The sequence below is a fragment of the Pleurodeles waltl genome, chromosome 6, assembly GCF_031143425.1.
Source record: "Pleurodeles waltl isolate 20211129_DDA chromosome 6, aPleWal1.hap1.20221129, whole genome shotgun sequence".
Lineage (NCBI taxonomy): Eukaryota > Metazoa > Chordata > Amphibia > Caudata > Salamandridae > Pleurodeles > Pleurodeles waltl.
Window position 1 is genome coordinate 125,308,363 of NC_090445.1, and position 21,140 is coordinate 125,329,502.

Genomic DNA, 21,140 nt, shown 5'->3' on the forward strand with positions numbered 1-21,140 from the left:
GTTTCGTCTTTATTTATATCATGTGGGCTACTGATTAACTTGTTACGCGGATCACTTATGTACATGGAGAATACCAGGCTTAGCCCTCACATTCTCTCCGTTTCGCCAGGCCCTGTCTTCTGTTCTAACGGCAGTAAATCCCATTGGCTGAGCTCATCAGGAGACGGCTGACGCAACCTTGTAGTTGGACAAAGTCTTCGTCAATCTGTACTACTGCAGCGCTGCGAGGGTGGGCACACGCTCTAATCTGCAAAGTGATTGGAGGACCCTGCTGTCACTTTGTGGTGCTTTGTTCTCTGCAGAGTTCTGTTTGGTTACTGATGTTGTCGTTTGACGTGGTTTGGGGCTAGGTGTGTTGTGATTGGTGCGATGGCCGTACCCACCTACGTTACCCCGGTGATGCGGAAGTGGAGGCTGTTCTCGCTGTGAATCTGTTTGTGCGGCGGCGTCACTGACAGGACGGAAGCCGGGGCGGGGCCGGCCGGCAGTGGCTGCGGGGCACGGCGCCGAACTGGGGCAAGTGAGGGTCTTTAGATACCATAGGGTCTTGTTACAACTGGAGATGGAGGGCACAAATCTATGGGAGTGTCTGAGTACATAGGCAGAAGATAAAGAATAGGGAGGAGATAGTGATGAAGATGGAGGGCAACCATGTGGAGCTCATTGAAGGTGGCCACCCTCCTACTCGTTGGAGAGGAGGGGGGAGGGGTAGTGGTTGGGAGTATGATCTGGGCTAGGGAGCCATGGGTGGTACCAATGGGTGTACAGATTGACGCCGGCTCTGTGCAGAGGGGGGTCCGCGGAGAGGTGAAAGGAACAGCAAGGTGGAAGAAGGCAGTGGAGGGAGTTTAGGTGGTAGCTGGTCGGTGTTACTTGTACATCGAAGCCCAGGGCAAAGAGAGGGGCGGTATTTGGTCTAAGACGTCTTGGAGGAACAATTGGATATTTTGGTAGTGGAAAAGGCTGAAAGTATTTTTGGGGGGTTTGGGGAGCTGAACCTCGGAGTCAAGTTCAGTCTTAAACCGGTCATGTTTTCTTGTTCCTATCATACCTGGCCAGTCCTTTCCTTCAGCACCACCCACTGTCCTTACTCACCCTTGCGAGGTCCCAGCGAAATGTGTTAGGTGTTTACGGGTCTGGTAGGATTTGAGCTGGAGTGGAATGTCCGAAAATTATGTTCCCAATGGCAAAGTCGCTAAGAACAGATGCTAAGTAGATGAGTGGCGCGTATGCATAATAGATTATTGTAATTCATGTGATCTAGTTAGTGTGTACCACAGTGTGTGTGGAAGTTGATGGTGTGCACTTTCAGGCACAGTGTATTTTAGTTGACGTTACCTAGTTAGTTGTCCTGTATTTGATGCAGTCTGTGGAGTTTGCGCAACTGTGTTTCGTAATTGATGAGAGACCTGGTTTGTTTTGTTTGCGCCTCCGGGCCTGGTTTGTCACACCCTGTATTGTAGTAGACAGGATCTGGTTTGTTTGTACCACAGTGCATTAGAGTCAACAGGGACTGGCATGTTTGTCCGACAATGTTTTTTTTGTCAGTGGGGTCTGGTTAAGTTGTGCTGCCCTGCATTGTGGATGACACTATCTGGTCAGTCTGTGGCTTAAAGTGTTGTAGTTCACAAGACCTCAGTTCAGGTACAGTGCGGTGTAGTTGATGGGGTGGGGGTCCAGGTACAGCACATTGTAGTTGACAAGGTCTGATTGGGTTTAGGCAGAGTGCACTGTAGTTGACAGGGTCTGGTTGGGTTCAGATACAGTGTTGTTTAGTTGACGGGTAGTCTGGATGTGTTCAGGCACAGTGTGTTGTAGTTGACTGTAGGTACTAAAGAAACCTTTTATTCTAATCAGGAGTATATGTGTCGTAGTTGCAGGGTAATCTGGTTGGGCTCAAGCACAGTTCGTTGTAGTTGATGGGTAGTCTGGTTGGGTTTACGCACAGTTCATTGTAGTTGACAGGTAGTCTGATGGGTTCAGGCACAGTGTGTTGTGGTTGGAGTGGGTCTACGTTCAGGAGCCGTAATTTGTAGTTGATGGGTTCTGGATTTTTGAGGGACAGTGCTTTGTAGTTGATAGGTTCAAGATAGTGTGAGGGACAGTGCATTGTCAACAGGGCCTGTTTTTTTTGACACACATTCTGTTGTGGTCAACAGGGTCTTGTTTGTTTGTCCCACAGTGTGTTGTAGCCCATTGGGGTCTGGTTAGTTTGCTGCAGTTTGTTGTTTGACAGGATCTGGTCAGCTTGTGCATAGAACGTTTCAGTTGTCAGGGTCTGAGTTTAGGCATAGTGCAGTGTAATAGATGGGGGTCTTGTTGGCTTCAGGCACATTGTTGTGTAGATGACAGTCTTATTGGCTTCGAAACTGTGTGTTGTAATTGACAGGGTCTAGTTGGGTTCAGACATAGTGTGTTGTAGTTGATGGGTAGTCGGGTTGGGTTCAGGCACAGTCTGTTGTAGTTGATGGGTGGTTGGGTTCAGGCATAGTCTGTTGTAGTTGATGGGTGGTTGGGTTGGGTTCAGGCATAGTCTGTTGTAGTTGATGGGTAGTCGGGTTGGGTTCAGGCATAGTCTGTTGTAGTTGATGGGTAGTCGGGTTGGGTTCAGGCACAGTCTGTTGTAGTTGATGGGTAGTCGGGTTGGGTTCAGGCACAGTCTGTTGTAGTTGATGGGTAGTCGGGTTGGGTTCAGGCACAGTCTGTTGTAGTTGATGGGTAGTCGGGTTGGGTTCAGGCACAGTCTGTTGTAGTTGATGGGTAGTCGGGTTGGGTTCAGGCACAGTCTGTTGTAGTTGATGGGTAGTCGGGTTGGGTTCAGGCACAGTCTGTTGTAGTTGATGGGTAGTCGGGTTGGGTTCAGGCACAGTCTGTTGTAGTTGATGGGTAGTCGGGTTGGGTTCAGGCACAGTCTGTTGTAGTTGATGGGTAGTCGGGTTGGGTTCAGGCACAGTCTGTGTGTGTTATGGTTGGAGTGGGTCTCCGTTCATGTGCAGTAATTTGTAGTTGATGGGTTCTTGATTTTTGTGGGACTGTGCATTGTAGTTAATAGTGTCCCTTTTATGTGAGGGGCAGGGTCTGTTTTGTTTGACGCACACTCTGTTGTGGTCAGCATGGTCTTGTTTGGTTCTCCTACAGTGTGTTGTAACCCATGGTCTGGTTAGTTTGCTGCAGTGTGTTTGACAGGATCTGGTCAGCTTGTGGCACAGTGTGTTGCTGACAGGGCCTGAATTTAGGCACGGTGTAATTCATGGGGTCTGGTTTGGTTCAGGCACAGTGTTGTGTAGTTGACAGTCTGGTTAGCTTCAGACACAGTGTGTTATTGACAGTCTGGTTGGGTTCAGGCACAGTCTGTTGTAGTTGACTGGTAGTTTGGATGGGTTCAGGCACAGTCTGTTGTAGTTGACGGGTAGCTTGGATGGGTTTATGCACAGTGTCGTAGTTGGCGGGTTTTCTGGATGTGTTTATGCACAGTGTGTCGTAGTTGACAGGTTTTCTGGATGGGTTTATGCACAGCGTGTCGTAGCTGACGGGTTTTCTGGATGGGTTTATGCACAGCGTGTCGTAGCTGACGGGTTTTCTGGATGGGTTTATGCACAGCGTGTCGTAGCTGACGGGTTTTCTGGGTGGGTTTATGCACAGCGTGTCGTAGCTGACGGGTTTTCTGGATGGGTTTATGCACAGCGTGTCGTAGCTGACTGGTTTTCTGGATGGGTTTATGCACAGCGTGTTGTAGCTGGCGGGTTTTCTGGATGGGTTTATGCAAAGCGTGTTGTAGCTGGCGGGCTTTCTGGATGGGTTTATGCACAGCGTGTTGTAGCTGGCGGACTTTCTGGATGGGTTTATGCACAGCGTGTTGTAGCTGACGGGTTTTCTGGATGGGTTTATGCACAGCATGTAGCTGACGGGTTTTCTGGATGGGTTTATGTACAGCATGTTGTAGCTGACGGGTTTTCTGAATGGGTTTATGCACAGCGTGTTGTAGCTGACGGGTTTTCTGGGTGGGTTTATGCACAGTGTGCTGTAGTTGACGGGTTGTTTGACGTGTTTTCTGGATGGGTTTATGCACAGTGTGTTGTCTGACGGGTTTTCAGGATGGGTTTATGCAGTGTGTTATAGTTGATGGGTAGTCTAGATGGGTTCAGGCACGGTGTGTTGTAGTTGGATAGGTTCATTCACAGTGTGTTGTAGTTGATGGAATAGTTTGGATGGGTTCAGGCTCAGTGTGTTGTAGTTGACGGGATAGTTTGGATGGGTTCAGGCACAGTCTTTTGTAGTTGTTGACGTGTATTCTGGATGGGTTTATGCACAGCGTGTTGTAGCTGACGTGTATTCTGGATGGGTTTATGCACAGCGTGTTGTAGCTGACGGGTTTTCTGGATGGGTTTATGCACAGCGTGTTGTAGCTGATGGGTTTTCTGGATGGGTTTATGCACAGCGTGTTGCAGCTTACGGGTTTTCTGGATGCGTTTATGCACAGCGTGTTGCAGCTGACGGGTTTTCTGGATGGGTTTATGCACAGTGTGCTGTAGTTGACAGGTTTTCTGGGTGGGTTTATGCACAGTGTGTTGTCTGATGGGTTTTCTGGATGGGTTTATGCAGTGTGTTATAGTTGGATTGGTTAATTCACAGTCTGTTGTAGTTTACGGGATAGTTTGGATGGGTTCAGGCTCAGTGTGTTGTAGTTGACAGGATAGTTTGGATGGGTTCAGGCACAGTCTTTTGTAGTTGTTGACGTGTATTCTGGATGGGGTTATGCACAGCGTGTTGCAGCTGACGTGTTTTCTGGATGGGGTTATGCACAGCGTGTTGCAGCTGACGGGTTTTCTGGATGGGTTTATGCACAGCGTGTTGCAGCTGACGGGTTTTCTGGATGGGTTTATGCACAGTGTGCTGTAGTTGACAGGTTTTCTGGGTGGGTTTATGCACAGTGTGTTATAGTTGGATTGGTTAATTCACAGTCTGTTGTAGTTTACGGGATAGTTTGGATGGGTTCAGGCTCAGTGTGTTGTAGTTGACAGGATAGTTTGGATGGGTTCAGGCACAGTCTTTTGTAGTTGTTGACGTGTATTCTGGATGGGGTTATGCACAGTGTGTTGTAGTTGATGGGTTCAGGCTCAGTGTGTTGTAGTTGACAGGATAGTTTGGATGGGTTCAGGCACAGTCTTTTGTAGTTGTTGACGTGTATTCTGGATGGGGTTATGCACAGTGTTGTAGTTGATGGGTTCAGGCTCAGTGTGTTGTAGTTGACGGGATAGTTTGGATGGGTTCAGGCACAGTCTTTTGTAGTTGTTGACGTGTATTCTGGATGGGGTTATGCACAGTGTGTTGTAGTTGATGGGTTCAGGCACATAGTGTTGTAGTTGGATAGGTTAAGGCACAATGTGTTGTGGGTTCAGGCACAGTGTGTTGTAGTTGACGGGATAGTTTGGATGGGTTCAGGCTCAGTCTGTAGTTGACGGGTAGTCTGGAATAGGTTTATGCACAGTGTGTTGTAGTTGCACAGTTAAGGCACAGTGTGTTTGGGTAGTCTGGATGGGTTCAGGCACAGTGTGTTTGATGGGTATCCTCGATGGGTTCAAGCACAGTGTGTTGTAGTTGACGGGAAGTCTGGTTGGGTTCAGGCACAGTGTGTTGTAGTTGACCGGTATTCTGGATTGGTTTATGCACAGTGTGTTGTAGTTGATGGGTTCAGGCACAGTGTGTTTGATGGGTAGTTTGGATAGGTTCAGGCACAGTGTGTTTGGTGGGAAGTCTTGTTGGGCTCAAGCACAGGTCATTGTGGTTGGAGTAGGTGTATGTACAGGGGCAGTAATTTGTAGCTGATGTATTCTAGATTTTTGAGGAACAGTGCTTTTGATTTGATAGGTTCTAGTTAGTTTGATGGACAGTGCCTTGTCAACAGGGACTGTTTTGTTTGACACTCACACTGTTGTGTTCAACAGGGTCTTGTTTGTGTCCCACAGTGCTTTGTAGCCATTGGGGGTCTGGTTAGTTTGCTGCAGTGTGTTGTTTGACAGGATCTGGTCAGTTTGTAGTTTAGGCACCGTGTGGTGCAATTGATGGGATCAGGTTAGGTTCAGGCACAGTGCTTTGTAGTTAATTCTAGTTGGCTTCAGGAAGTATGTGTTGTTGTTGTTGTTAATGAGGTCTGGTTGACTTCAGACGTATTGTTGTAGTTGACAGGGTCTGGTTGGGTTCATGCATAATACAGTATTGTCGATGGGTAGACTGGCTGGGTTCAGACACAATGTGTTGGAGTTGACAGGTAGTCTGGCTCCTTCAGTCACAGTTAGGTATGGTCTGTTAGACTACATTAGTTGAGGCTCAGTGTGGTGTAGTTGACGTGTGGTCAGGTTGGGTCCAGGCACACTTTGGTGTAGTTGACTGTTAGTCTGGTTGGGTTCAGGCACAATGTGTTGTAGTTGAAGGGTAGTCTGGGTTCAGGTAGAGTGCAGTATAGAAGATGGATAGTCTGGTTTGGTTCAGGTACAGCACGTTATAGTTGACCGGCAGTCTTGTTGGGTTTAGGCACAGCATGTTGTAGTTGACAGGTAGTCCGGCTGTAGTGAGCCGCGGCAAGTTGTAGTTGACTGGTAATCTGGTTGTGTTCAGGCTCAGTGTGGTGTAGTTGATGGGTAGCCTGGTTGGGTTCAGGCACAGTGCGGTATAGTTGTGTAGTCTAGTTGAGATCAGGCTCAATGTGGTGTAGTTGATGGGTAGTCTGGTTGGGTTCAGGCACAGTGTGTTATTGACATTAAGTTTGGTGTGCAGTTGACAGGCCTTCTGGTGTGCAGTTCACAAGTAGTCTAGTTGGTTCCAGGTACGTGGTGGTGTAGTTGATGGGTAGTCTGGTGTGGGTCAGGCACATTGGTTGTTGTGGTTGATGGGTAGTCTGGTAGGGTTAAGGACAGTGTGGTGTGGTTGGCGGGCAGTCTGGCAGGGTTCAGGCATAGTGGTGTAGTTAATGGGTACTCCGGTGTGCACTTGACAGGTAGTCTCGTTGGTTGATGTGTAGTCTGTGTTCAGTCACAGTGGTGTAGTTGATGGGTAGTCTGTAGTTCACAGGTAGTCTGGTTGGGTTCAGGCACATTGTGGTGTAGCTGACCAGTAGTCTGGTTGGGTTCAGGCACAGTGTGTTGTAGTTGACGGTAGTCTGGTTTGGTTCAGGTGCAGTGTTGTAGTATATGGGTAGCCTGGTTGGGTTCAGGCATAGTCTAGTGTAGTTGTCATTTAGCCTGGTTGGTTCAGGCACAGTGTGTTGGAGGTGATGGGTAGTCTGATTTGGCTCCTGCACAGTTCGTTGTGGTTAGTGTTGATCTGTGTTCCAATGTAGTAATTTGTAGTTGTTGGATTCTGGTGTGAGGGACGGTGCTCTGTAGTTCATGGGTTCTAGTTAGTTTGAGGGACAGGGGTTTGCAGTTGATGAATTCAAATGGCAGGTACTTTGCGTTGTCGTTGGTGATGTGTGGTAAGCTTGGGGCCGAGTGCATTTTCTAGTTGCGAGGTACTGATTACTTTGACCCTATGTTCGTTTTCTAGTTGGGGGCGTCAGGTTGACTTGGGATGCACCGTTTTATGGTTGGTAGAGGCACAGTGCATTGTGATTCACAGGGTCTAGATTTAGGGACAGTGAATTATAGTTGATGGAGCTTGTTAGTGGCACTGTGGATTGTGACAAGATCTAGTTTGTGGCATTGTGTTGTCTACGGGATTTGGTTTGAGGCAGCTTATTTTCCAGTGGCGACCTCTAGTTTGTTTGGAGTGTGGTGGGGTTGATGGGCTTGGTTAACGAGCAGCATGTTTTACTATTTGGTGGATTGCAATCGACGACGTGTAGGTTTGGTACAGTGTATTGTTGACAGGGTCTCGTTAGTTGAATTATATTTAAGGTGCGGTTTGTTTTATACTTAGTGTATGATAGTAGATAGGACCTACTGAATATCAAGGGCTGGTCTGAGTATCTTTCTGAGACACTTGGGCTCAAGTGCACCATTCGGTTACATGTTGAAGTAGCAGAAGCTTTTGTGTGTGGCACGTGGTCGTTGTTGAATGTGGGGTTGAATGTATTGTGGTGGCGCTGCTGTGCGCGGGTTATGAGTACGGTTGAGCTTGGGGCCTGTTAAGTGTATTGTTCTGTCTATTTACTAGATGTTTTGTGTGGTTTTTTTTTTCCTCGTTAGATTATTGTAAACGAAAGCCTGTAACTGGAGAGAAGAAGCCGTTACGCCGGGGGCTGCCATTAGACCAGACCTCGAGTGCCTGGAGTGTTGACGGAAGTTGCCAGAAGGAACTTTGAGCTTCGTAGTGAGTCACGTGTGGGAGAGAAGTTCCTCCCCTGAAATAGATTTACCGTCCCCGAGGAGGAACGCAGCGCCCAGAGTCAGAACAGCTGAGCACAGGACACCGGAGCCTACCGCTGACCGTCTCCGCCCGGACACAGACCCCTACGAGCTAAGGAAGTCAGCACCTGTCCTGGGGACAGCAAACAAAGAGCACACGGGGACAAAGGAAGCGCTCGCAGGCGCCGCAGAGCCCGGGACCCTACTGACTGCCTAGGTGCCTCCTGGGCGTGTCCTGTTTTACCAACCTGCAGTTATTGGACTCTAAAGCTGGTCAGCGTATGTGTTTTTTAGTCGGTTTTATTGCCTTTTGGGTTGGGTTTGCTCAGAAATGCTGTCTCTGAAGAAGTACTTCACAGAAGGCCTCATCCAGTTCACCATCCTCCTGAGCTTGATCGGCGTGCGTGTGGACGTGGACAGCTACCTGAACCCCCGCCTGCCCCACCTGCGAGAGATCATCCTGGGCCCCAGCTCGGCGTACACCCAGACTCAGTTCCACAACCTGCGCAACACCTTGCAGGGCTATGACGTCCACCCCAAGAGTGTGGACCTGGACAGCTACTTCACCACCCGCCGCCTCCTGAGCCAGGTGAGAGCACTGGACCGGCTGCAGGTCCCCATCGCAGAGGTGGATGCCTGGCTGGTGCACAGGGAGCCCGAGAGCTCGGTGTCCAGTGCCCAGCCCAACCCGGTCATCACCATCGAAAGTGTCGGCGGGCTGCAGGAGGTTAGCAACCTTGAATCCACGGTGAGGGACGACGGGGTGCCCGAGCAAGGCTATGGCGAGGAGGGGGAGGATCAGGGGGCGGTGGCGCCCCCCAGCAACGACGACCTGACAAAAGAGGTAGGTGTCGAACTTTCATCCTACACTAATAGATCTATTCAGTTTTATTGCGGCTGTGTCCCCTTAACCCTCCCTAACCCTTGTTAATTTTTCTTGCACGTGAACAAGTGCATGCCCGGGCACGAACTCTCAGACGCGCTGAAATGGGACTGTTTGGGTTGACGAGCATAGCATCTATTTCTGGGTCGACCTTGCATCACCCGTCTGCCCAGGTCTGTTGCTGGAAGAAATTAGTACATTTGGTAACTGATACCTAACCCAGTGTCACATGTTGTGGCCTGTATAATCCTGGACAGTTTTGTCGGGAGTTCAGAATGTTCGAAACTTGTTTACTTGGCTGGCGTTCAGTTTGTATACCTGCCCTGACTTGTCACATTAACTTCTTGTATGTTTAAGGGCATAAACACAGGTCGCTGGAAAAATTCGGTGCGGGGCATATGCCAATGGCCTAGTCTTTTAGCAGTTAATTACATTTCGCATACATTCCTTGGATGCAGTGACTGAGTACGATTTTGCCTTGCTATAGGATTTAGGTCCAGTTCATGCACGAAATTGGGTTTGTTTGGCCTGATATTGATTCTAAATTTGAATCAAAATATGACATCAAGACCGATCTAGCGATCAGATTGCGCAGGTGCAAACTAGTCCATACAGGGCGATTCTTCCACAGTACATGCCGTCCCTGTGATCTGCACTCCAAGCATGCCATCCCTGCTTTGCCTCGGGAGTCCTTGAGCACTCTGTCACTGCAATATTGTTTATACACTACACGCCTGACAATGATTGTCACCCCAATAAGCTCTACACCAACTCTAAGCAGCATTCCTCCTTAGTTAAAGCTTCCAATGATTTCCACCCCCCCCCCCACCTGTAACTAATTACTACTTTGACAGTCTTACAAACTCACCTAATCCTCGTCCTTTGTAGAGAAACTATAAACTTGAGCCACAAATTGTGTTGTGCCTTGAACTTTGACAGACTCTCCTGTAAACACTTGAGCCAATTAGGTCAACATTGCAGTTGAGTGTCTACGACAGTGAAACCCTATATTATCCGAAGCAAACCACAGCGCTATGTCACATTTTTATGTGGAGCCTTTTCTTGGGGTTCTACACAAATTACCAGTTACTGGCATTATCTTGTGACCATTATTTTTCACCATTAGTGTTTCATGGCCACAGTACTATTGATTTCAAGTTGGCTCCTAAAGTTACTGCCTTTGGCTCTAGCTAGTAAGAACAAGCAGTGAATCCTGTCACTGGGAGGTGGTAGTTAAACCCCAACCTCTGTATTGCACACACATTAGTACTTAATAGCTTCAAAATCCAGCCAGCACTTTAGTTGTGGAAAGCAAAAATGACTTCACATACGGGTACTTCTGTGGAAATCATTTGCCATGAGGGGTGTCCAAAACCTCACTACACGGACAAGGACCCCACAATATTGAAGTAAATGATGCTGCTCTGAAGATCTAGCGATGTAGTCTCTGCTGACCCCAGGGTCAGGTTACAGGGGTCAGGTTAGGACACAGTCCAAAGTGAGGAAAAACCTGCAAACCGTTAAGAACCCAAGTGGTAGGACTAATGTAGTAGTGGGCAATTGGCTTCCATTGAGTCCTTAGGTTACTTAAACGTGTGGCCCTACATCTCTGTCACTGACAGACTCAGTAAATATTTCCCACTGTCAGGGATAACACTGCTCGGTCACCAGATTTGCGACTGCAGGTGTCCGTGAAGCTTGTGATCCATAGGATGCAGTTCTAGCTGAGGATGCTGCTTGTGATGTTGATGCAGTTCAGGATGTTTTCACCTGTCAGCTGGATTGTAGGGATCTTGTGGTTCTTGGGTGAACTCACTAAAGGCTTTAAATCAGCTGGCCCTTCTACATCTCAAGTCTACTTTTCCAGGCATGCATCAGTCTGCTCCTCGTGCAGAAAAGCTTTCTCTTTCTCTTTCCTTGTCACGACAGCAAAGCTTCGCGTAGCTTTCCAGACTACTGGAAGACATTTTCTTCCAATACTGGTACTTAAATCTCCTCATTGTCCAGCGGACTGCAAGTACTGGATGCGGGGGAGTGTCTGGGGGCAACTTAGCAGATGTAATTCATTATCACGCTGGTGACCAAGCTTGAAGCGAGAGCGAATCACAAGATCTGCTTTTAAGTTCAGAGTTTTGCTTTTGTTTTCCTGTGCTTTGAAGCCATAAGTTGGAGGGGAAATCCAGTATACAGTGCTCCAGGTGCTTTCTGGATTAAGGTTCAGACAAAGCGTTGGGAACTTGCAAAAATGCAAGAGAGTGGGGTAGCTGGGTTTATCTCTGGGAGGGGAAACTTACTGTGCTGAGATGTATGTGCTTATGAATTGAATCATCGCCTGCCTGCGCAATCGCCACCACTGTGCAACATGTTTCGGTGACCTGAAAAGCAGCATGTGTAGCTCTGGGCATGTCCAACATAGACGTAGCCAACGTTCCCAAGGAAAGCCACATATGTATTTGTACTGGGCTGATCTTTAATCCGGTATGCAGTACAGCCAGTTGAAAATGTACGTACTAAGGTCCAGTTTGAAGAAGAAAAAAAACTGTGCAAGTGGGCTTTAAATCTATTCTCGTCCCTGACTTGCCTGGGTAAAGAAAGAAGTAGCCACATTCAGACCAAGGGGTCTATTTGAACAGGCAGCATGGCTCTACTTTTTCAAAGAGCACAGAGGGAATTCCTCCCAACAGTCAAGGGCTGTGTCTGCCAGCGCTGCACCAGTGGTTTGGAGTTTTCGATTCCACACCCCATGTACCTCAAACTTGAACCATGTCCTGGTTTAGATATTAGGAGCCTAATTAGGAGTCTGGCAGGCACTGGAACACCAGACTTGCTGTGGCGGTCTGACTGCCACATTACGACCCTGGCGGTTCAACCTCCAGGGGTCTCGCCGTCTCCGCCGGAATCAGTGATCTCGACAGGCTGACAGTGGGTGCAGGTTGTAATCAGCCAGGGCAGCGCAGCACGCAGCGCCACCCTTCTGATTACATCCTGGTTCTCTGCCAGCCTTTTCATGGTGGTGTCACCACCATGAAATGGCTGGCAAAGAACAGGTGTAGGGGTCCCCCTGCCCAGCACCCTCGTAATATGCACTGTCTGCTGTGCAGACAATGTGCATTACGAGGTTGCTGATGCCCCCTGGGTTGCAGCAGTATTGCAGCCGGCTCGATTATGACCCAGGGACAATGCTGCTGCCACTTTCCTGCTGGGCTGATAGGTGGAAATCTTGTTTTCTGCCTGTCAGCCCAGCGGGAAAGTTATAATAGGGTCAACGGGAAGGGTGCTACTACAGTGGCGGCCACCCTGTCGTGAGTTTGGCAGATGGGTGTTCCTGTCCACCAAACTCGTAATTAGGCCCCAATTCTCTCTTCACTGCTCTTCCCTCAGTAGTGTCCTATGCCATGGCTGGGAGTTTGTATTTTTTGACCCTGCCATGCACCTCACACAATTAAGCTTTCTTTACCTCTGGTCCTTGCACTTAACCACCCTATTGTTTGGCCTCAAAGATTAAGCATTGATACTCTTTACAGCTACTTCTTGCTGACTGTTGTTTGGATGGTGATTGATTTGCACTAAGCTTTTTCAGTGCTTTATTTTGAGGAGTGTGGGTAAAGAAGAAAGATATGCTAAAATGCTCTGTTTACTTTTTTGATAGGTTTTCCTTGTTGGCCTGGAACCAGGTGATGCCTGTTCAGGGTTGGCAGTGCAATTTAAAAATCTGTGATTGAGCCCATTGCGGCCAGGCCTGCAGTGCCGAGGAACCGCCCTATGTCACAAACAAAGGGTGGGGATTTCCACTCACTTGCTAGTGAGTAGGGCAGGGCCAAACTAGACATTGAACTAAACAGGATATTTTAACATTAAAAAAAAAGTATGTCTGGAAAGAGAGCCTGTGGTCTGGAGCTGGCACACAAGTTTCAAAATACTTGCAGAACGCATAAATGAACAGGCTGCAGAGGTGGAGGAGTAGAAATAACAAGCTAGTACCTTCTGGTAAAGGAAGTGTTTGTTCTGAGAAATTATTTTGCAAACACTTGACAAGGCCTGCTCATGATGGTGGAAACGGAAAGTTATTGGTGGATGCGAGTATAGTGAATTAGAAAGTTCAGTTCCACTTACATGCTGGATTTGTAGATGCATGAATACAGGGATCAGATCTACTGCCCAGCTATTCCCAGGGGTAATGGTGATTTAGAATGCGCACGTGAGTGAGAAGCAAATGAACACCTTTTTATTGGTATGGAAGCGGTTGTTTATATAGTTGAGTGCTTGAAATTTAGCTCTGGCTGGTCAGATGTTTGGCACTGGCCATTAAAAAGAGCTAAAGGTTTTCTAAAAGATTAAAATGTACAGGCTTGCCAAGTACGCCTTATATCTTTAAGGAGACCTAGCTCGCCAATTTGGGGCCACTGGATTCTCATCACATAGGAGCATGTCCTCGGGAGACAGAACTTTTAGTTGGATGTTAGTGAGATTTTTAGCACTATCATGAAATACATTCCCCATTCCACATGGTTTTGGTCTTTGGTCTGTGAAACATTGCCAAACGGGATCTGGACTGATAGAAGGTATGAATCTAATGGTTTTTGGAGAGATAGAGAAGTAACTTATGTACTAGAACTAAGTACCCCTTACCAGGTTTTGCTAGTTAGTTTTGTTATTAGGGCTTTGCCGGTTGAGAATCACTACAGTTTATAGATTAGTACCAAAATGAGGCTTGTGCTACTGAGTCCTCTTGAACTTTCTGGTGTTGGTACCTCCGTCTAGTACCAGGCCTCCAGGAACTGCACTGCTGTGGGCTTAATGTTTTTTTTGTAAGTACTAGACTTTTCTGCTTTGCCAGTTCTTGATGTCCTTGGTCCAGGTACAGTGAGCTTTCTTGAAGGAATGGTGCAAGGTTGTCCTGTAATGCAAGTTATTCCGTCCTGTCATGGGAAATAACCAAGTTTCCCTGGGACATCCCAAGTGAAGAAGGTGTTCAGCTTCATTCTGCACCAGAGTTAATTACTTATTATTGAGTGCTTCGTAATACCCATCTGCCCTTTCTAGTCATTGGAAACTGTAGATTACTCAATGTGATGGTACTTATTTGCTTACCTTGGCAGTACGGAAGGCTTAGTTGGCCTTGCTGGCATTCAAATTAATGATCTTCAGGTTCCAGTGAAAATAATTTAGCTCTGAGCTACTTGGCGTTGTTGCTAAGGAGTACTCTATATCCTAACAAGAACATTTGATTGAGATTAGAGATATGTAGTGCCGTAGTATGATACGCCTGTGTTTCTTCCTCGTGTGCGTTTGTTTGTGGGGTCTGCAGTCCCTTCTTTGCCACTGGTCCCCTCACCACACTCCATACTCCTTGTGTATATGGGTCTGCAGTCATGAACATAGATATCTGGTGTATGCAGTCTTTCACGTCCTGGCAAAAAAGTATGCTTGACGACATAGGTAATTGCAAATGATGTCTTGACAAATTGAAACAGTCTGGTACGGAAGGGCTTGGAGAAGTGAAATAACCTGCATTATTTAATAAGGAAATAGAGGACATTCTGGCTTAAAATGGACTTCTTTATGGATGTCCGACTTCCTCTGCTGACATACTGTTGAAACTGTGAGGGATAGGTTCTCTACCTCTTGCTACACTTGCCAACATAGTTTCTCTTCTGTTGCGCAGGAGCTTCAGGATCACATCTTGACCGCCTTCAACGGACAAAGTCAAGGCACGAATGGCAGTAGCCAAATCTCTATTTCTACTGATGCTTACCCTAAGAAGTGCAGGAGCACCCTACACAATATGATAGTTGGAGGATTTTACAGAGTTTTTGTGGCGTCTCTAAATGGCATAGCCAGCACTAGTCCATCAGTATCTTAAAATACCCTACATTCTCCAAAGACGGCTCCCTTCCACAACCTTTGCAGAGCAGATGTAGAATTGTTGCTGACTCCTTGCTGTCCAAAATTCTACTGTACCCCCCCCCCCCCAAGTGCAGGATTACACACCGCAGCAGATGCAGGTGGGGAAATACATCGCTCAAGCAAGTCATTGCATTTTTGTCAAAGCGGAATCCCTTTCCTATTCTGGATTATGCCCATTCCCATGCCCCCCTCCCAAATAATTGGCGGAGACTGGAACATTTAGATGGGTTGCTGTCCACCTCCCCGACCCTCAGGTTTTAACTCCTGACCGAATTTGTCACCTTGTGTTGTAGTGGCTGTTCTGGACCCTAAGCCAATTTTTTAAATATCTGTCCTTCAGTGAGTCAAAACAGTGCAGTAATCTTTTTTTTAATTGCTTTTTGCTCTGTCCGTGTTATTCAGATCCCCTCTTCGGTCAGTTTATAATTTTTGAGGTGATTATTTGGATGCATCTGTTCTTGTGGTTTGTCACTTAGTTTAGTTTAGAAGATTTGTAAAGCTCATGGCTACTGTTAGAAATTGGGTCTCTAGTTGGCAGTTGGTTTGCACCCTGTCCAAGTAAGGACCCTCACGCTAGTCAGGATAAGGGAGATACCCACTCAGATAACCCCTGCTCACCCCCTTGGTAGCTTGGCATGAGCAGTCAGGTTTATCTCAGAAGCAATGTGTAAAGCATTTGCACATGACACACATTAATAAGTGAAAACACTACAAAAGGACACCACACTAGCTTTAGAAAAATAGCCAATATTTATCTATATAAAACAAGACCAAATACGATAAAAATCCAACATACAGTATGAAAAATATGAATTCTGCAAGATTTACTCAAAACTACAGTTCCTTGAAGTCGATGGCTCCACCTGGCTATCACGTCGTTGTGATCAACAAAACTAACAGTTCAGGCCAGCTACAGTGTCAGGAAGACCCGCAAACAATACCTTGGATTTGCAGGGCGTTGTGATCCTCGCGGTAAGCTCCGGAGAGCGGAGTCGGTGCAGGAGTCGTCAGGCCCTTGAAGTCACGCACCTCGGGGATCGAACTCCAGGTTGATGAAATCCGGTATGCTGGCGTGGATGGCGTTGGGGCTGCGATGCGAAGCGGGACGATGCGACATGCGGTGCCCACAGGTCACGGTGCAGGCATCGGCTCAGTGACCGCGTCAAGCAGCATCGGTGAGACCAGGGCTGCGGTGTGAAGCTGGGCGGTGCAATGTGCAGTGTCCACAGGTCACGGTGCAGGCAAGGATGCCTGGTGACAACACTGGAGCCGTTGGTGTTGGCGTCTGTGGACCGGGGCTGCGGCGCAGGACGGGACGGTGCTTGCGCTTCTCACGAGCGGTGTCCACAGGCCACGGTGCAGGCAGCGGCGCCGGTGTCATTAGGAGCGACGTCGGGGATGCCCAGACTGCAGTGTGAGCAGGTGATGCCGGAGTGCGGGGCCCACAGGTCGCAGTGTGAGCAGCGGCTCGGTGAAGTCGTCCGATGACGGCATCAGTGAGACCAGGGTCACTGTGCGAAGCTGGGCCAAGCGACTCCGTGCGGCGTCGGCAGGTCACGGTGCAGGCCAGCGGTGTTGTTGGCACCGTTGCAGTGGTTTCTCCTCTTGAACAACACAACGCACAGTTCCCAGTGCTGCAGGTCGAGGAAGCTGAAGTCTTTGGTGTCCCTGAGACTTCCAACAGGAGGCAAGCTCTACTGTAAGCCCTTGGAGAATTTTCTCAAGCAGGACACACAGCAAAGTTCACCCTTTGCACTCTTTTCAGGCAGAAGCAGCAACTGCAGGCAAGTCCAGCAGAGCAACACAGCAAAGGGACAGTACTCCTCCTTCAGCTCTTCTCCTGGGCAGAGGTTCCTCTTGATTCCCGAAAGATTCTAAAAGTCTGGGGTTTTGGGTCTTCTTCTTATACCCAGTTCTGCCTTTTGAAGTTGGCAAACTTCAAAGCAAAGTCTCAAGTGTTTGCAAGATCCTTCCTTGTCCAGGTCAGGCTGCAGACACTCACCAGGGGGTCGGAGACGGCATTGTGTGAGGGCAGGCACAGTCCTTTCAGGTGTGAGTGACCACTCCTCCCCTCCAGCACAGATGGCTAATCAAGTTATGCAGGCTACACCCCAGCCCCCTTTGTGTCACTGTCTAGAGGAGAGGTGTGAACAGCCCAACTGTCAAACTGACCCAGACGGGGAATCCACAAACAGGCAGAGTCACAGAATGGATTAAGCAAGAAAATGCCTACTTTCTAAAAGTGGCATTTTCAAACTAACAATCTAAAAAACAGCTTCACTAAAAGATGTATTTTTAAATTGTGAGTTCAGAGACCCTAAACTCCACATTTTTATCTGCTCTCAACCAGATTCTGCGCTTTAAGGATATTTAAAGGCAGCCCCAATGTTAACCTATGAGAGAGAGAGGCCTTGCACAGTGAAAACCAAATTTGGCAGTATTTCACTGTTAGGACATATACTAGCGTGTTTTATATGTCCTACCTTAAACATACACTGCACCCTGCCCATAGGGCTACCTAGGGCCTAACTTAGGGGTGCCTTACATGTAGTAAAAGGGAAGGTTGAGGCCTGGCAAATGGGTACACTTGTCAAGTCGAATTGGCAGTTTAAAACTGCACACACAGACACTGCAATAGCAGGTCTGAGTCATGTTTACAGGGCTACTAATGTGGGTGGCACAACCAGTGCTGCAGGCCCTCTAGTAGCATTTGATTTACAGGCCCTGGGCACCTCTAGTGCACTTTACTAGTAAATCAAATATGACAATCATTGATAAACCAATCAACAGTACAAATTTCTATAGGGAGCACTTGCACCTTAGCACTGATTAGCAGTGGTAAAGTGCGCAGAGACAATAAACCAGCAAAAACAGACCTAAAAAAATAGGAGGAAGAAGGCAAAAAGTGTGTAGGAATAACCCTGCAAAAAGGGCCATTTCCAACAGCTACCCAAAGGCCTTCCAGCGCTCAAAGGAAGTGACACCTTCTAATGCTAGGAATATTGACTGACTGGAAGAGAGCTTGGATAAAGGGCAGTTTTTAGTTTTTTCCTGAACAAAGGTTCTGTGGGTTCTTGCCGGAGTTCTAAGGGTAGGGCATTACAAAGATGCGCTGCTTTAACTGAAAAAGAGTTACCTCCCCATGAGGACCTCTTAAACCGAGCTATATGTACTAACCGGGTAGTGGAGGATCTCAGCGTTCTGGTGGGGACATGGAAGATACTTTGCCTAAGAAAATGGGGTCCCTTGTTGTGCAGGGCTTTATGAATCGTATGTAAGGCTTTAAAGTGAATGCGCTGTTTTATTGGTAACCAATGGAGCGTGGCTAAGGCTGGCTTCGCTGAGTGATGTCTTGGTAAGTTCATAAGTAGTCTGGCGGCCGCATTCTGTACGACCTGAAGTTTCTTCACTACAAAATCAGGGGAGCTAAGAAAAAGAGAGTTGCCGTAGTCAAGTCGAGAAAGTACCATGGCCTGAATAAGTACTCTTTTGGCTAGAGGGGGTAGTAGCTTAAAGATTTTCCTAAGGGTTCTAAGGAGGCCAAAGCAGGAGGAAGAGATCTTTTTTTACTGTTGTTCGGCGGCAGTCCAGCCAGAAGCAAAGGCTCTTTATATGATCCTTGGGAGGAGGAAAATTGCTGAAAGCCTCTGGGTACAGTGCCAAAGGATTAGAAGGGGGCGCCATTGCCTACGATCATCACCTCTGACTTCCCTTCATTGAGTTTCAGTTTGGACAGATTCATCCATTTACCGACGATGTCTTCCAAACAGAGGGAAAGGTTAGTTAAAGAAGGGCCCCTAATATTGGAAAGGGATACTATTAATTGAGTTTCGTCGGCGTAAGTCACCACTGAAAGGTCATAAGGTTTAACTATTTTAGATAGGGAGGAAAGGTAAATTTTAAAGAGAGTAGGGCTTAGGGAGGAACCCTGGGGAACTCCACAAGTCAGGGGAAAGATATCAGACAAGAAAGAACGATCTAAAACTTGTAAGGTTCTTCCTGTAAGAAAAAAGGAGAACCAAGTTGGTGCTGTACCTTCTATCCCTATACTGGAGAGCCTATGACAAATGATGTTGTGATCCACAGTGTCAAAAGCGGCACTGAGATCCAGTAGGATAATGGCTGCGTGACCTCCCTGATCCAAAAGTTGCCGAGTGGACTCAGTGACTGACAGGAGGGCAGACTCAGTACTATAATGGGGTCTAAATCCCATTTGTGTTGGATCTAGGAGTTCATGCTCCTCGAGAAAGTGAGTCAATTGCTGATTAACATGTTTTTCCCAAATTTTTGCTAAAATAGGAAGAAGGGCAATGGGCCTGTAGTTGCTGAGCGAAGTAGGGTCGAGTTTAGGCTTTTTCAGAAGGGGTTTGATGATGGCATGTTTAAGGGATTGCGGCAAGGTTCCTGATATTAAAGCGTGATTGAGAATCCTTGTCAGTGGTGGAACAATAATGTCAAAGACCAATGCCATAATGGCATGGGGGGGGGGGGCGGGGTCAAGAGGAGATCCTGACTTAATGTTGAGGAGAAGGTCTGTAACCAAAGTATCTGTTAGGGGCTGGAAGACTGCAAGTGAAGTCCCTAGGGGTTGAGGGTTGGCACACTATTCATTAATGGGTTCCTGATTGGTGATGGTGGGAAAGTAAAAATATATATATATATATCAGTGATTTTCTCCTGAAAGTAGACTGCTAACTTATTGCTGTATTCCGTAGAAGCCTCTGTGGGTGGGTCGCCGGAGGGTACAAGGGTCAGTTCTTTGAAAATATGAAAGACCTCTTTCTGGGAGTTTGCCGATTGCTCTATTTTAGTACTATAAAATAGAGATTGTGCTAATTTGATATTGTGGTGATAACTTCTAATGGATTTCCTGTTAATTTTCTTGGAGGAGATACTGTAGTCTTTTCTCCAAATTCTTTCCAACTTCCTGCAGTAGTTCTTCTTCTTCTTTTTTTTTTTTTTTTTTTGTGTTCTAGCAGTTGGGGAGAGAACCAGGAATTAAGCTTATGTGAAGGCTTTTTTAGTCTCGTCTTAAAGGGGAAGATGGAGTCTAGAGAGGTGGAAATCCAGTTGTTGAAGGACTCTACATTGGTGGGATAGGAGTCGTTATAGTTAAAGGGTAAGGAGCAGAGAAAATTATGCCATTCTTTAGGAACAAGTTTTGGCCATTGCCGACCAAAAGTTTTTGTGCTAATTTGGTGTCTGGGAGGGAGTATTATAGCGAGGTGTGTATGACAGAAGATAGTGGTCTGTCCAAGTAAGACTTAGTGGCAGTATTGGACCATATTCTGCAGTTAATCTTTAGGTATTTTGTGTGTATGCACATTATCGTTAGTGCTGTTACACCTATGACTTCAAACAAAAAAAAAAAAACTGAAATTCACCAGTTTTGTATTGCTAAGTATATCTTATCTTGTTTGTCTGGAGCAGGAGAGCACTGAATTATGAGTCAGGGTTGACTAAATTATGCAAAGAAAAGGCAAATAATGTGACTTTTTTTTATAATTAATATTAATTATTCTGTAATCTTATATGCAACTAAAAGAGGACTAGTCGACCTCGGTGAAGGGTCTTCCACTGCATGATAACACGTGTTGCCACATTTAGTACTTTTTGATCTGTTTAAGATGGAACAATTTTTTTGTTAAAATCTGTAGATTGTGCATCAGATGACGGATTAAGTGGTGAGTGAGGAGGGCTTTAAAAAAAAAAAAGTGTGGGGGGGGGGGGCTTTTAGCCTGCCTATTACTTACTATATATTGGTCTTAGAAAATGGGGTCTTTAGTTGGCAGAGGTATGCACCCTGGTCCAAGTAGGGATTACAATCCTAGTCCGGTTAAGACACAACCCAAATTATCCTGTGCTCACCCTATGGTAGCTTGTCACTGAGCAGCCAGGCTTAATTTAGAAGTTAATCTGTGAAGTAGTGGTGCAATAACTCATAGAGTAACACAGTGAAAACACCACAAAAATACACCACACGGGTTTAGAAAAATAGATATTTATCT

General features: G+C 47.0%; 1 protein-coding gene across 4 annotated transcripts in view; it reads left to right on the forward strand.

The window, feature by feature from the left end:
* The first annotated feature begins 409 nt into the window (after window positions 1–409).
* The window catches only part of NFE2L1 (NFE2 like bZIP transcription factor 1), a 92,506-nt gene continuing 71,775 nt past the window's right edge, over window positions 410–21,140 (forward strand). For 2 of the 4 annotated variants that reach the window (XM_069237527.1, XM_069237530.1), the window contains exons 1-2: window positions 414–516; window positions 8,184–9,186. In XM_069237527.1, coding sequence (XP_069093628.1) covers window positions 8,674–9,186 — 513 coding nt within the window. In that variant the 5' untranslated portion in view covers window positions 414–516; window positions 8,184–8,673. Of the gene's footprint in view, window positions 521–566; window positions 670–8,183; window positions 9,187–21,140 lie in introns of those variants that run through there. The other 2 variants (XM_069237528.1, XM_069237529.1) reach the window with 2 other exon arrangements.